Genomic DNA, 16,820 nt, shown 5'->3' with positions numbered 1-16,820 from the left:
TTTGTCTTGTATTTTCAGTCTTCTGTCAGATCTCTGTATTGGGTTTCATCCTTAATGAGAAGCTGCTTCTTCATGACTCACCAGTTGACCATCTCATTTGCATTTAACCCTCCCCAAAAACACTTCAGGTCAGGCGTGTGACCCCCTTAGCCTTGTTTTTAGCCTCTTTCTTTCCATTTGGGCTACTGCACAGCTAACCTGCTCCAAGCGCAGTAAAGTGGGGCTTAAAGGTCAGGGGTCACATGCAAGAGAAGGGTATCTTGGGTCATCGGCAGTGGCCCAGGGGCCAGAGTAGTTGGGAGCTCCCTGATTGGAGAGCCGTGGTCTCTGGGTTAATAGGATAAGTAGCCTGCGGGTCAGCTTGGCCCAGTTCTAATGCTAATGCTTGAGCCTGTCTTTGCACTGTTGCCAGGTCGGGTAAAGCATTCAAGGATTTAGGGACTCCGCTTGGTTACAGTTTTAATCCAGGCATGTTTAAACTCCTCATCATTTCATCCTCGTGAGCGGCTGTCAGCCACAGTTGAATTTCTTGCTCATCTTCTTGTTCTTTGTTTACTTTTTTTAACTCAGTGATTTTGTAAATTATTTTCTTTTTTCTGTCAGATGATGGACTTTGCAAGAATTTCAGAAATTTTAAAATTTAAGAAATTTAAGGGAAATAAAATAAGTTTCATTATACCATTAGCTTTAACAATTTATCTTCTGCCTACTTGTATATTATTCCTCTCTGACATGCTGATTGCATGTAGCTCTCAAATTAAAACTGTAAGTAATTACCTTTTTTTTGTTAAGGTGCTCTTAAAGCTTTTATTTAAGCCACTATGTAACAATTTTAAATTCCTAACAATATGAAAATTACCATTCAGTCGCTGTCTGTCTACATTATTGACCTACTTATTACTGCAGGTAATTCAGACAGTGCGTTCAGTTTTGACTTATTTCCTGGAAGGGAGACCAGCTGTTTTCTGTTTCTAAAATGTGAAAAAGTTTTATGTTATTATTATGTTTTAACCTATATCAGCATCTTTTTATTGTTGAACAAGTGATAAAGAGCCTCGTAGTGAATGCCTTTGTTTGTTTGAAATTCTAGAGGCCACCTACATTCCTGTTCTAGGCCGCTCTGCAGCAGTCGGTGTTTGTGATGTCTGCCACCCTCTTACCTTTAATCCGCTGCTTAGGCTCTGTGTTGGTGCTGGCTCTAAAGAGCTTTCTGGCTGAGAAGTGGGCCAATTCAGCAGCCGAAAACGTAATGAGACAACATCTGAGGAAAGTTTGATGCTCTGCATTCGGTGTGCTATAAGACATCTCCGTACTATTTACAGCATAATGATATACAGAGTAATCTTTACTGTCTTTGCACGTGTGCAATGGAAATGACAGCAACATTAATCTTTCTAGCAGAAAAACAGAGAATTTCAGCAAAAATCTGCATCCTCTGCAAATAATTGAAGGTGAATAAAACCTGTTTAGCTTATTGGCTACAGTAGAAAACCCTGGTGTACCTTTTAGAACCGGTAATTGGTTGCAGAGATGTGAAATGCTATCAAGGTCTTCTGTTTCATTAGGAAAACAGTCAATTATGATTATAAATTAGCATATTCTCTCAACAGATTCAAGTATCCAAGGGAGAACTGTGCAGCTATAAGCTAGTGCTTTACTTCAGAACAACAGTTTTATTGAAGTGTGATGGAAAAGACCCCCAGACTTGAAAGGCAGTTTTTAGATTTTTTAAACAAAAGGTTACAAAACGAGAGAATGCAGCTGGCTACATAGGATTCAAAGGAAGTTGCACTTCTTACTCATTTCGTTTGTCTTTTTCAGATGCATCCTTTGGGACTATGCAACAACAATGACGAGGAGGACCTTTATGAGTACGGCTGGGTTGGTGTTGTGAAGCTGGAGCAACCGGAGCTGGACCCCAGCTGCCTCACGGTCCTGGGAAAGGTAAAGAACAGACTCTTTCTGAACTGAATCACAGAATAAAATCCACTAACCAAGTCGCCACACAGAACAAAGCAACAGCTGTGGTCTGTGTCTTCTTAACATAGAAAACAATATCTCAAGAATTGTTGGATGCTAAACAAACTGATCAGATAACATCAAACATAAACTTTTTATGACTGCAGATGGCCCTCACCATGAATGCCATACCTCCACAGTGAAACACAGTTGTGGCAGAATCATGCTGTGGGCATGCTTCAGCTGGATACAGGGCAATGCTGAAGGCAAATCTGAGGAAAGACCTCCCTTAAAGGATGCTTTAGATCACAGTATATTATCTGACCTTCAGTTATTTAACAAAGCAGAATTTCAAACCTTAGATCTGCAAAGGTAAAAGAGACGAACTCCAAAGGACTCCGGTTGTATTTGTAGCAAAAGACGGTTTTACAAATTACTGACCAGGAACAGATGAATACAAACAGACCACTTTGATGAAGAAAATATTTTGTATCTAATTGATATTCAACAATTTCAAGTAATTTCCTACTATCTAGTCATACATTTTTATAAGGAATAAATAATAAATACCAGCAGGAGGTCGATGGGAGTTTATTATTCTTTTACATGAGAGTAATTTGTCACAGAATCAATGAAAACAATGTATATTAACATTCAAATACTTACAGATTTGGGTATTTTACAAAATTTAAATATGAGATGACCTGTTTACGAGTATGTAATGGCAAATAGGCTCTAAACTTCTGACTATGCTGCTGGAATCACAATTCCTAGCGCTGAAGTTGAAGCTAATTCAGCTTTTTTTTTGTTTGTTCTGATGGCTCCTTGAATATCACCATCACCTTAACAAAGGCAGTTTTCCAGCGAGAATTTCTCTGTTACAGCTGAGAGGGAATTCTGCTCCGTTTCTGGGTCTCAGCATAATCTCGGTAGCAGGAAAGTGCATTAGCATGTCTAGACAGCATAAGGGCTCCTTAAATCATGAATGGCTGCTCCCTTTCTGTCAGTGGGAAAGCACAGGATAAATGAGGCTGCAGTCATTCCCACCTCGCAGTCATTCTCAGGGGAAATGTTGGTACATTCCATTAAGCAAAACATTTAATTAGAGCATGATAAAATATTGCTCCGAGACTCCAGAGGGGTCCGAGGACAGTACGGAGGAAGGGGAGGAGGGAATCTGGGGGATGGGTGTGGTAAGAGATTTCGTTTGTATTCTCCTAGCAACGGAAAGCAAGAAACAAAATAAAGATGAGGATTAACTATAAAAGATCAAGGATAAGTTAATTAGAGGTTTTAATTTGGAAAAACAAAAAGGGATAAGCTAACAAATACACCTGAAGTTTTCCGTTTCTCCAGAAGTCTCTTCAAAGTGAAATAGTGTTTATAGTGGCCTTGCAGTGGTATACCCCTAAACATATTTCACATTTTGTCACATTAAATCCACAAATAACATGTCAAATATAACAACTTATTTGATGGAGCAGATTTTTTTTTCTTTACAAATAAAAATCTGAAAGGTTTTTTGCATTACCTGGCAATAAGTTTTGCGTTTCTTGACAAAGAATTAGCAAATACATTTTGCATGCAGTCATAAATCTTAATTTAATATTTCAAATATATATGTGAGCCTCAGTGAAAATGTGATTCAATGGTCTTAACTCTTTGGTGCAAAAAACTGAAAATCCATTTATTCACTGCATGTTTACATCTGTTTGTGTAAAGTTGAGATGGAACCACACATGAAAACGGTCCTTTATTAACCATTCAGACGACAAACACAGAAAGACACAATCAAAACTGAGATGATTTTAATACCCCATGAAAATAACTTATAAATAGTCCAAATGGGTTAGCTGTGTTTTTTCTTTTGTCCCATCTTACGAGATGGGAAGCCCAAGGTTGGCCTGCTTTGCTTTTGCATTTTGCACATGGGTTTGTGGTGCATTTCTATCCTAAAGAAAAAGATATGAAACTTCACATATCTCACAAACGAGTTATTCCTTCCAGTGTGCGACACAATTAGATTAAGAGTAGGAGGGAACATTCCTCCATGTTCATCCACTATCCTGTCCCACATTCACAAAATCTTCAATTCATTTAGAGAACTGGTTTAGTGATGAAGCTCAGATCATCACAAAAAATAGAAAAGAAAAGCCATTATCACCAGAAACGACTTAAAAAAAAACTATGTGCAGGTTAGAGCTCCGATTAGTTTATAGTGGAGTACTTGGTGTGTCAAACAGAATCACAAGGTCACCCCGAAGATGAAAGACCCTCACCTTCTACTCGGTGGACTCAATCAAAGCAGGCTGCTAATGAGCTGGCCATTTTAGACCTTCTCTTTTGAAGTTTTACTAAGAGACACTTCGGTCAGGATGGCAGGAATCTTGCCCTGTGACCTTTTGGCCTCCATCCAGCCTCCCCAACTTCTAGACCACTCGGTTTCCTCTTTGTTTATCCAGCCAGAACTATAATTAGAGAAGGGAAAGTCCATTGTTGCATCTTGACAATCCCTCGCCCCCGGGCCCAAACACAGCTGGGTGCTCTGCAATTGGCACCGGCACGATTGCCAGGCCAGACAGGGCAGTGTTTACCCCCCGCCAGTCTGCTTACTCTGCCCGGCCAGCCAGGCCACAATGCCCAGGCCTATTCTGGAGCCTGTGCCCTCCATCACACTCACCCTGTACAGTCCGGTCCTGTGATCTGCAACCCCCGCCCTGCCCAACTGGCCCCTGACTGAACCCACTTTGCTGTCCATGGTGTTGGTATACATTTATTTCTGCTCAACATGCATTACACAGAGTTGCAATGAAATGTGCAAAAATACTGTTATGAAAATAGAAAGTAAGAGGGATAATTTAACATCCGTGGAAGTAACACTATTTAGCTGATATATGTACACTTTGTACACTTCTGTAGGTTTTGGTGTGATGAAGCATTCTTCATATGAAGTACTGTTTTTCTTTCCTTTATTTGATTATTTAGTGAATCAGGAGTTTTCTGCTGCTTTCACTGAGACCGAGACGCTCCAACATCTAAAATATTTACAGTTGAGGAAGACATGGAAACGAGGTCGGTCACACCACCCTCTGAAGTCTGGTTGCAAACCAAACTAAAGTGCTGCTGTGTCATATATATGTACACAGTTTTTTCCCGTTCTTCCTGTGTGGTTCCTGTGAGAGCTCCAGGACTGTTAAACCTCTGACCTCAGTGTGCCACAGCAGCAGCTCCTCCCCTCAGAGCAGGAAAAGAGCTACAAGAAATCGGTTCCAACTACAGGAAAGGCTTTTTCAGGTGTTTTTCATGTGGCTTGATCAAAAAAAAAAAATTCTCTTAGACCCCCAAAACGTGTATGCGTTTTTTTTAGGATTTTAGAATTACACTGCATAACTGTAAATCTGAAGAAACGGTTTGTGTGGCGCACAACATTTCTCTGAACATTTTAAAAATGTAGCATGTGTGCTACAAGCTACTGGCTCAGGAAGGCTAAACGCAAACAACTTGAAAGCAAGTCTTTTGGAGTAAATGTCTACCTGCTTCCATATCTAGAGACAGAATTTTGTTCTCTTTTATTGGATCATCAGTCAGTTTGATGTCCTCAGTGTGTCTGGTAAAACTTGAAATTTGATGTTCCCAAAGACTGGTTTGGATTTGGGTTTGAACTTTGGCTAGGCCATTCTAGCTTGTGGATAAGCTTTGATATCACTGTAGTTTTAACTGCCCCAGCTTCAGGTCTGATGTCTGATCAGTTTTGCTCTGTATCAGATGCTGTAAGATGCAATGAAGGCCTGCTGTCCTCCAGCCCCCAGCTTATGTCACAGTGTCTGTCTGCAAGGCACTGGGCTCCAAGCTACTTACCAATCTGTGTTTGAATGTGGAAGAAGCTGCAGAAGAATCTAAGTTTAGTTTATGCAGCATTTTGTCATATAGAACCTAAAAGTATACTTTTTGGACTCCTGACTTTTTCTGAATGTGTGCTGTGTCCCTACATTGCTTTTGGCAAACTGCAGACTTGACTTCTCATGGCTTTCTTTCACCAGCACTCTTCTTCTTGCCACTCCTCTATGGAGACCAGATTTCTGAATTATGTGACAAATAACTGTCTTGTTCACAGTTTATCCTACTTGAGTTGAGGATCTCTGCAGCTCCTCCAGACTTATGAGTCTTTTTGTAGTTTCTCTGATTAGGAATCTCCTTCCTGAAGACAACTGTGGTTGCACTGGGTTTTATTTAGAGATTTTGAATTAAAGTGGGCGTAATGCATTCCCCATTGTTTAGTTGTTTTGGGAGTTATTTTAGGTAAAAGTAGGATTGAAAAACTTATCAAGATGAGCATTTTTATCTCAATCAGTATCAATAATTATATATTTTTTTTAGCTTTGAATGTGTGAATACTGCTGAACTGGTAATATGATATTTCCCATTTTGTACAGTTTTCCCTTAAACTATTGTACTCAATTTCTCCCTTCACTACACTCTGCCATTTTTTTATATTGAAGCAGTTTTAAGGCAAAGTAGCAAAACACGAAACTGCTGCTGTGTAAGTTACTAAAGTTGCACAAGATGGGCAGGTTGCTAGGTAACCAAAGAACGAGAGAGTTGGATGATGCCACCCACCTAGCTTAGCTAGCGTTAGCTAGCTAAAGCCAGTTCTCTGTCTACATCCCCCAGAATGCTGTGCGGTTCTGGATCAGAGTTCATGGAATTATTGAACAATCAGATGAAATTTCTACTAATATTGATCACATGCCTATTATGATATATATTATTATTGACTTATTGCCCTGCCTTAATTGAAAGGTAGTGAAACCACTTTTCTGTCCACCTCTGTAATGCACTTTGGTCCATCACAGAAAATATATTAAAATTTGTGGTTGCATGGAGAATGGAGAAAAAAAGAAAAACAGGGGAAAAGTTCAAGGCATATGATTATTTTTGAAAGTCTGTCTTACCAGAGCTCCACTGCATAACAAAGAGCCCTGGTGTTGCATGTTAACTTGCTTCAGCTGCAGCTTATCAAGTCCTTGCCTCCTCTGGGCCGTTTGTAGATGTTGTAAATCATGCTCACACCTCTGCATGCATGTATCCGTTCTCCAGTTGGACTATTTATTGCATTCGGTAACGTGTTCTTAGTAGTCATTTCCTTCCTGCTGCTTGACTTTCTCAGAACTGACCTTCGTCCCGGCTCTGCGCGCTCGCCTCGCACACATACTCTGCAGTCCTTGGCAGCTCCTCTGGAACATAAAGTCATGCCACTGGCTTTCGGACTGGTCGGGGGGTCTTTGACGCCGTGCCAGTCCCATAGCTCCTCTTTCAAGGACCGCGGTGTAAGTCCAGCAGGCCAAACTCTCTTTCATCCTGCCGGAGGCTCTCTTAACATAGAGACGACGAGAAGAAAGAGATTGTGTATTGGAAATTAAAAAGAAAAATATGGCCCATCCTCCCACAGAGTTATGCAGCTTGCGGCTGGCATTACATGTAAAACTCCCTGGTATGTGATTGTTGTGTGGCCTTGTCCTGCCCTTAACCAGTTTGTCTCAAAGTTGTGATCATTTCCACTAAACTCCAGCCAAACACAACAGTCACAGTTGGCCTCAGTCCGGCCGGTTATAAGCGTTTAAGAATAGCTGGGGCAACGAGAAAAGTTCAGAACTCTTTATTGACATCCTCCCAGAAATAAACCTCACTGCTTTAAAGTTCTTTTGCCAGAGGCACACTACCATAAAAAGTGCATCCTGTGTGGGAAGTGCCATCTTTGACACAGACACAAATATGATCCTAAAACCACAGTTGCCATGGAACAATGCGAGTGAGTGAGCGAACGAGCGTGTCTTTTCCTACGAAGCTGGCACTGCGGGACAGCGGGCCAGAGCAAACAGCTGCTGCATCTTAGTGCTAAGTGGCTTTTGGACTCTTAACTGTGTCTGGCATGTCGGCTTTAGCTGCCAGAGTGCGCATGAATGTTTGCAAAGCAGCGGGAGAGAGGGGGAAGACCAGGGTGCAGAAGGCACACAAGAGCAGCTAGGGAAGGGGTAGAGGAGTTTCAAAGGAAAAAAAGACGAGGAAAAATGGCAACAGACAGATAAGTGTGATGTTACTGGCGACTGGTTTTCCAGCCTTTGGCCAGGTTGGCTGTTCTACACACTCAGGTGTGTGTTGGAGGTCGCCCCGAGGCCACAGCAGTGCCAGTAGGGTGTCATATGGCTTGTTGTAACAACGTTCCACTAAAAAGGCCTGTGCTTGACCTTGCTTTCAGTCCCAGTTACAGTTAAAAAAAATGGGAATCAGTCCAGTCAGTGAGATAATTAGCTACTTTGAATGAAAACGATGTATATGCTCATCATCAAGTGTTGAGTGGTGTGGAAAAGACGAGCAGAAGGCTGGCCTGTCAGCTTGTTTTGCTGCAGACAGCTGAATATGACTCACCGTCTCTGTCTCATCACGATCCTTTTTTCTGTGCCTTTTTCTTCTGTCACTGGAGAAAAACTTGGTGAAGAATGGAGCCTAAAAGAAAAGAAAAAAATCCATACAGCTCTTCTTTCTGCAAACTCCAGACCCTGTGTGTAAAGTACTGTGAAGCCGCAGTAGTTATCGATTAACAAGAGCCTCTTTTGTTCGATACAGAAGAAGTTTGATTATGCTCCGACTTTGTGAAAGAAATCTTTTAATGGCGCAGCGTATTGACGAGACAATTTTTCCCTGCGCTTGTGCAAAATTGATGGGGCTTACTTCCTTTCAGCTGGGAGCTGAAAACTGAAAATCAATACCTTTTGTTGTGTAAAACACTGTGGTTAACTCAGGCAGCTGTTCCATGAACCAGAACTGTGGCTAATTATTGGTAACGTCACAAACCTCTCGTCTTTGTCAATTAAGCTCTGCTGGGCTTCAACACAACAAAAGTTCCCTTTCAGAAGTCTTTTTCTTTCACTCCCAGTCTTGAAAATATTTCATAAAGTTTAAAATGGAATCTTCTGTACACTCATATTATCAGGTTGAGTTCTAATAAGTTGTGTGGTTTAAAATTGATAAAACTGTATCGGTAATCGGTATTGTCACGTTTGTTCAATAAAAATTGAAATGACAGATGGTATCTGGGTAAATTATGGGCTGAGTTTGAGTTTCACCCAAACATAGAAGACAAGAAATGCACCAATCAACTGGCCAAACAAAAACTGAACAATTTTTACTTGATATATACTGAAAACGCATATTAAATGCATAAAAAAATAGTAGCTGACATTTTGGGCTGATGAGCAAAACTGACAGGATGTGCTTTGGACCTTTAAGAGTTTTGGCGATTAGATGAGACTTGCTTTGGTGCATTAATAGAGTTAATCTGTTGAATCTGAAACTACCAACTCTGTCAGGGAATCTGCAGGACGTCATAGTTTGGACAGGAAAGAAATCAGAATCGGTCAGTTGAACCACAAAGAATATAAAAAGTAAAAGTCTGATTGGTGTGTCTCTTTTTTCTCATTTTAAAACAAAAATCACTCCAGACTCCACCTGGTTGCCGAAAATGCTCAAACGTTTTCTCATTCAACCAAATCACAAGACCCAAGTTCACGTCCCATTAGAGTACAGGACATCTAATATGCACAGTAAATCTTTTAAGTGGGGAAAATATGCAACAGCAAGAAAAGATGAATGCAATTTCAAGGCTGTTTACAGATCTTTACAGAGACGCCAGTAGTTGTGGAGGGTGATGCAGCTTTCTTAAGGATACTTTTTGTTTCCTCTGATGCTTTTAAGACTAATGGTTGTGCGTCAACACTTTGAATCCAATCAAGACGTTATTAAATTAACTTTACGACCAAATCCAGCTCAAATCCGCAGCTGCATTCTGGGCTTGCGGGGTAAAGTGCGCGCTAACAGCTTAGCCATTTCTCCCCCTGCTCTGCACTTTAAAGCCACTGCACAAACACAGCAGCATGGAGGGAGGGATAGAAAGAGAAACTGCAAAAGAGAGGAGGAGCAGCAGAGAGAACACAGAGGGAAAAAAAGGTTAGGGAAGTAAAGAAAAAAAACTTGTGAAGCATGGAGCACTCGGGGGTTTGCCTCCCAGCTCTCCTTTCATGTTTGTGTACGCCTCAACTTGCTGATATTATCTTGGCCGCTCTTCCTGGCGGGGTGTCGGGAGAGGTTTCCACTCTGACCAGCCTGTGTTGGAGCCCTCACCTTCCTTCCTATTTCAATCCCAAATAACCCCCACCCCTCTCCCCTCCTCTTAAATCACTGCTTCACCACGTTTCACGGCAGTTGGAGGCACCCGGGATCCCACTGCGCTTGTTTCCATGGTCACTGGGAAGCTCCTTGTGTCATGTGGCTCAAAGTGAGCCGTTCCTGGGCCGAATTACCCGCCTTTCAATGGGAGGCCAAATGACCATTATTAGACTTCACAGCTCAGGCCTCTATTTAAAGAGAGAAGAAAGGAGCCCAGGGGACCTGAGATGAGAGAGCGATTGGGGGAGAGAAAGTGGAAGGTGATGGGAGACGACAGTCGGAAATGATGGAAAAGAGGAAAGTTTGGTTGGCATCTCTGACAAGTTGTTTTTTCCCTCTAACAGTCATGTTTCGTAATTATAATTATTCAAAAAGTCACACACCGGTTTTAGCATAAAAACGCCTCAGAGATGGTCCTGCGCTGGATCAAAAGATGAGCTTTGGAAGGAGTAAATCTCAGAAAAGACAGACATCCGCCCACACCAAACAAAGCCCCGTCTTTTCTCTCTGCAGCTCCCACTAAGCCCACACTTGTGTGGATGAGGATCTCTGCTCTCCTGGCTGTGTGAATCAGAAGGGAAGTTGTCTGAAACCCGGGCACATGGCCTGGCAGTGCAGCTGGAAACTAAGGCTTCCTGGTCCCACACAGCTAATCTGATGCACACACAAATCCTCTGGTGGAGGGTTAGCAGGGGTGAAAACTATCCTGCTCTTGCGGTTCAAACGCTCTTTTAAGTCGTGCCAGGGCGGCAAAGTTGGAAACGGTGGAGGGAGACGGACGATGTGTGTGTGGATATATGGGGGCAACATCAGAGCTGGGTGCACTTCAAGATGGTGAGGTAATGGAAGAGGAGAAATGAAACATGTAGATAGGAAGCGGATGGAGAACGGGAATGCGTCTGGCAGAGAGTGGGGATCCCACTTATTAGAGCCCAATATGACAATACAATTAAGGGAACATATGATAAATCTTTCTTTGGGTAATTATCTGACTCTTGAGATGTATTTTGCGAATGACAAAACTCTTACATTTACAATTACCAGCCACTTTATGGGAAGCACTTACTGCCTTACTACTTCATGACATACATTCAAGAATGTTTTTTTTTGTTGTTCATTTTGACATAATGGCATCAAGTTGAGGAGGATTTGTTGTCTTTGCATCTATGATTCAGATCTGATGTTCCAGTGCATCCTGCTCTGTTGGATCAATATTTCACTGTTGAGGTCATTTTAACTTTTTTACCTGGTACACTGAGAAGGGATTGGTGCACTGTGGTCACAAAGGGGATGGAGGTCACGACCATCAGCCTGAAGTGTTGATACAAGGCAGGATGGATCCATACTTTTTATGCTGTTCACACCTGAATCTGAATTTTGAATCTAAACTTAAGACTCCTCTCCAATAGAGGAGTTTGTAAATCCTGTTTTTGGTTGACAGAAGTGACACCTAGTAACTTTGCAGTTCAGAAATTGTTGTTTTGAGGCGTTGGGTGGAGTTGGTAGAAGCTACAGTCCTCAAAGCTGCATATCTTAGTTTTCAGGCGTGTATTTAACCTGTTGCTTGTTTTTATTATTATTATTATTATTATTATTATTATTATTATTATTATTATCTAAAACCAGTCTGCCCATTATTCTCTGATCTCTAATGTCCACAAGGAATATTTTGTCACAGATCTGCCACTCACTGGATATTTTCTCTTTTTCAAACCATTTCCTGGAAAACCGAGATAAGGTTGTGTGTGGTCAGCAGTTTCTGAAATACTCAGGCCAGCGCATCTGCCTGGCTTTAACTCCAGCATGTCGTCTTCAGCACTTCTACTGTAGATGCATAAATCTATTGAGCTGCTGCCATTATTGCATGATTTACTATTTCTGTTGACAGTGACCAAACAGGAATGCCTCATGAAGTTCTCTGGCAGTCGTCCCTCTTATGTGTGCAGTTGTTGACCAATCTGTTGGACAGTTCACAAAAGATGAAACGACAACATACCAGATATCTTAAATTCATATCCAACACAATGTTTAGTGCAGAGTTAGACTTTGGATTCAGCAGGTCCACCAGGTCATGTCTGCATGTGTGTGATTAACAGTAGTCACCACACTCCTACCAGCCTTTTCAGACAAAAATAAAAAATGTATCGGGTAAAATCGGAATCGTCAGGTCAGCTTTAAAGGATCAGAAAACTGTAATTTGTGCAACCCTAATGAAATGAAAATCCTTTTCCTCAGTTTTTTCATGCTCTCATCTGCTTTGTGATCAGTTAATGCTTCCTCTGGAAGAATGGAAGTCTGTCATTCACCATAAAAGCAGAAAAATAGCAATGCATTCACAATTAGCGTCTTATTCCACCTCTATAAATGCTTCTGTGCATGTTCTGGTGTGTAACATCACTTTGTTCAGGGAGGATGAGCTAAATTAACTTTGTAGTAGCCTCCTCTAAACTAGCTGTAGGCCTGAAATGTGACTAATGTAGACGCCAGTTCTGATTTAGATGAATTCATGAACTAAAAACGATATACCTCGCTCTGCTGCTTCGATTTTGAGCCATCAGTGAGAAGGAAGCTGGTCCTGATCTGCCGGAGCCAGGCTGCTTCTGCCTGTGCTTATTTTCTTGTTGTTCGGCTCGAATCGTTAAAGGTTTGGTTGATCTCGATGACTGAAACTCTTCTGGTTGGCTTGTCCGGTGAGAATCAAGCGTAAAATGAGGCTGAACTTCTCTGCTGTTTGCCCAGGCATCAGCAGCGGCAGCAGCTTCTGCCTACAGCAGGGAGGGACACGGTTTCCTTCAGCAGCTTTAGGTGGAGGGAGATTAGTGAGAATCTTCTGACTTCAGACGAATTAGGAGTAAAGGAAAAGTGTCAGTTTGCAGAGATGGCTTGGCTTGACTGAGATCTGTGTTTTGATTTTATTTGCATACGAAGAATCATCTCAAACTGCCATCACTGACTTTATCTTTAAATATCTGAAAAGTCTTGCCTTGATTTAAAACTATAAAGCAAGAATTACAATCTGCTACGGACATACACATTTACTGTGGTTCTTAGAGTTCTGACCTGATTTTTCTCTCAAAAAACACAATGAAATAAATTGGTCACATTTTATTGATCAGTAACAATGTTTACACAAAGAGGAAAGAAAAATGTGTTGCACATACCTTGATGAAGAAGTTTTGAACCAGACAGAAAGTGAAGCAAAGGTGATTATCCTTATTTTATACATGAACTTATACATCCCTAACTTTATCTGATTTTTACTAAGCTCAAAACAAACATAGACATTCAGATTCTTCTGTAGTGACTTGATGGGAAAAACAGTAATTTTTCAGCTTGACCTTTTGGTCAGAGAAGAAAAATTAGTACGTTTTCAATTAGTATTGTAAACAGCGACCATAATACGCTTTTGTAATATTCTTTCAATGCTTCTGGTTTTGTTTTCTACTTTCTTTGTCATTGTTTGAAAAATTTTAAAAACTTTCTGTTTATAGGAAAAGCTAAGCCCACAATTAGATATTATTCCAAGTTTAGAAATATAAACATCAAAAATAAAATCCTAAAACTGAGATCAGTAGAGCTGCTTCAAAGGGAAATTAAAGCGGTGGGTAGCAACACTTGACTCAAAATGATGATTCAATCAATAACGAGAATTACGCTCCACAAAAACTGCTTAAGAAAAGGAGGAAAAAATGCTGTTCATCTGTCAATGTCTCAGACTTATGCAACTTTTCTCCAAACAACTCCTGTTTAGACAGTAGGAGGAGAAAAGGGCACTTAAAGAGTAGTGTTCCTGGGCCTCGCCGGAAACCGTGTTTGTTTTTCCTGTGAATCACAAAAGACCAAAACCGGTAACAAAACAACATGGAAGGGGGCAGGGAGGAAAAGAGGAGGAAATTTAATTAGCGGTTGTCCGCTCCTCCCGGCTCGGCGTTTGTTCTCAGCAGGACGGGAATGATGGGCAGCGGGAGAGGGAAGACTGAAGGGCTTGTTGATTAGTGGCGGTCTGAGTCTGTGAATTTGCTTCTGCGTTCTTATTTTTGTGTGCGATTGATTCTGAAAGACATCGAGGCGCTCGGAGAAAGGCAGGAAATGCTTCCTGCGGTGCACAAAGCAGAAGAAAAGCTTATGGTTAGAGACGTAAACGACTCTGCGCTGCTCAGGAAGGTGGAATCAAGGGATCGAAACTCATCCATCACTTTATGTTTATCCAATCTCATGAGTTTGGAAAGAACTAACATCACGCTCCACTTCCCAAAAAACATGGGTTCTAGAAAGTAAAAGTGCTTATAAAGAAAAGCTAACTCTGAGCTTGAACAAACTTTGAAATGTGTCACTTTATAAGAATTTCTGAGTTCAGTCTCCCAAGTTAAATAAATTAAACATCAAAATGATTAAGACTGCGCAGTGGATGAGATGGATGGTTTTTGTTTTTTTTACTGTATTCAGAGAAAACGTGGAGAAAACCTTCTTGCTGTGTGGTCATAATGCTAACCAATAATCCAACATGAAGCCCTGATTTATATTCTCCCTTTCTCACATAATTCCTGATTAAAGCTGCGCCGGTTCATTTGATGTTGAAACTTGGTGAACTTTGTTGTTGGGTCTCAATCTCCAAAACATTTGTTTAACTTTCACTTCAATGCAACTCAGAATGTCTTGTTTGTACACTAAACAGCAATTAGGATATATTTTATCCCCCAAAATATGATCAAGGTATATAACATAGTTTTGATTTTGCTTTAATAACAAAGCCAGCATATTTTTTTTTATGTGCAGAAAATGGTGCCAATATTTATGGGATTTTTGTTTGAAATGGAGCATGTTGGCTCATGTTGGTTTTCTCAAGCTAATGAGTAAAGGAATAAAAACTGAGAAAAATCCACCCCAACATCTAATGTTCAAATGAGTTAAAACATTAGTATTGTTGTTTCTAAATGAATATGAACTTGTTTTATTTGCATTATTTGAGGTCTGAAGGCACTGCATCTTTATTTTCACCATTTCTCATTTTCAATTGTTCGTAGAATAAAAGAATAATGTTCATTGTACTCAAACGTGTACCTACAAAGAGTAAAACCAGAGAAACATGGTTTCTTAATTTTTGTTCCAGAGCTGCATATGAAAAATTTAATGACATAAAAAATGATAGCAGTTTTGCTAAATAGAATTGAAAAGAACAAAACAAGTTTTATTCTGGCTGAAGAAGCTTAGACTGTACTGACAGTTTAATAACTTTTATATATTTTTTTTTTCAATCAGTTTGTTTTTTAAGATTTTTTTGGTATTTATCTATGATATTTTAATGTTGAAGCCCCACGGTTTTATCTCTATCCATGTAATTTATAAATCAATATGTACTTTTGTCGAAAAAGGTGAGATAAACTCCAGTAAAGTTGCTTTTTCACTTTTTTCCCAAGTTCCTGGTTTTTTTATTCCTCATCAGCTTCTTATTTAAACTAATGATTTATAATTATATTTTATTTCAATTTAGCAGTTAGGCTATAATAGAAAACTGATCTATGTAGGATTTTTATAGTAGCTACAGCGGCACTCATTAATTTCTTCTCTTTTTAAATTTCTAATGTACAATGCTTATTTTAGTGATTAGAGCTGCCATAGCAATAATCTGAGAAAAACTTTCTTCTATAAGGACATGTGACAGGAAGTTATGCTTGGCAAACATTTGATCTGCTCATGTAATTATAATTAGTAGTGGCAATCACATGCTGAGAATTACCCACTGCACATTGCCCTATATACTCTGTAGAGATTCACCATGTGATGATCTTTTAATGGACTTTTTTCTAAGTAGCATCCAAGACTTGCAAAGACTTCTAATTAGATTAGAAACAATTCATTTATAGTAGAATATAGTTAAGAAAATTACCCAGTTCAGACAACTTTCTGTTCAAATTGGACTCGTTTTGGAAAATCTGGCAGAGCAGCTTCAGTTCTGTCACCTCAGTGTTATTTCAAGACTTAATATTGCTCATAAGTTTCACTGTAACACAAGTACCAAACGCATGTCTTATGATGAGAGAAGGCACCTCTCAGTACACCTCTCTCCGTCCCTGAACTCTTTAATGGGGCCGGCTGGTTGCCAAGTTACACTGGCAGGCCTCCTGAGAGGTGCCTCCACGCACACATGCATGCACGCCTGTGCAAAAACACATTTTGATCGCACAGTTCACTTATATAATTGATGTTACGCAATGTTGGGTGAATAGCCACCCTATATTGTGCGCTGAGGCAGATGCAGAACAGGAGCGAGGTTGTTGTTTAAGTTTTTAGCTGAGCTTTGAAGAAAGCCTGAACTGGAAATGGAGACAAACAAAATGTGTAGCGAGTGATTTCTCTTTTTTTTTTAGCTTTAACAATTTGTGGATTTGGAGAAGTGGAGAAGCATCCAGAATTGAACCTCTGATGAAAACCGATTCCAAAAAGTCTTCATGTGGTTTTGTGTTTGTTGCTCAGCTCCTCCCTGCGTTTGGGGATTTAAACTACCCATGAGAACGGGTTCTGCCTCCTGACTGGTATCACTGCAGGACTGGCTTTATTTTTTGTAGCAGTGTGTGCATAATGGTTGGTACAGACAGGAGTGAATCATTGCAGTCTTAGCTGGATTGGTTTCTCTGCAT

The 16,820-nt window shown here is 40.4% G+C and overlaps 1 protein-coding gene across 2 annotated transcripts in view; it reads left to right on the top strand.

The window, feature by feature from the left end:
* znrf3 (zinc and ring finger 3) overlaps positions 1–16,820 on the top strand; it is a 76,117-nt gene that overhangs the window by 37,021 nt on the left and 22,276 nt on the right. For both annotated transcript variants that reach the window (XM_088008664.1, XM_088008663.1), the window contains exon 2: positions 1,822–1,944. In XM_088008664.1, the coding sequence (XP_087864790.1) occupies positions 1,822–1,944 (123 nt within the window). The remainder of the gene's footprint in view (positions 1–1,821; positions 1,945–16,820) is intronic.

Source organism: Poecilia mexicana, unplaced genomic scaffold, assembly GCF_051168715.1.
Source record: "Poecilia mexicana isolate PSO_F unplaced genomic scaffold, ASM5116871v1 scaffold_9, whole genome shotgun sequence".
In the NCBI taxonomy this organism is placed as follows: Eukaryota; Metazoa; Chordata; class Actinopteri; order Cyprinodontiformes; family Poeciliidae; genus Poecilia; species Poecilia mexicana.
Note: the sequence above shows the minus strand (reverse complement) of the source record. Positions and strands in the feature narration are given on the sequence as shown.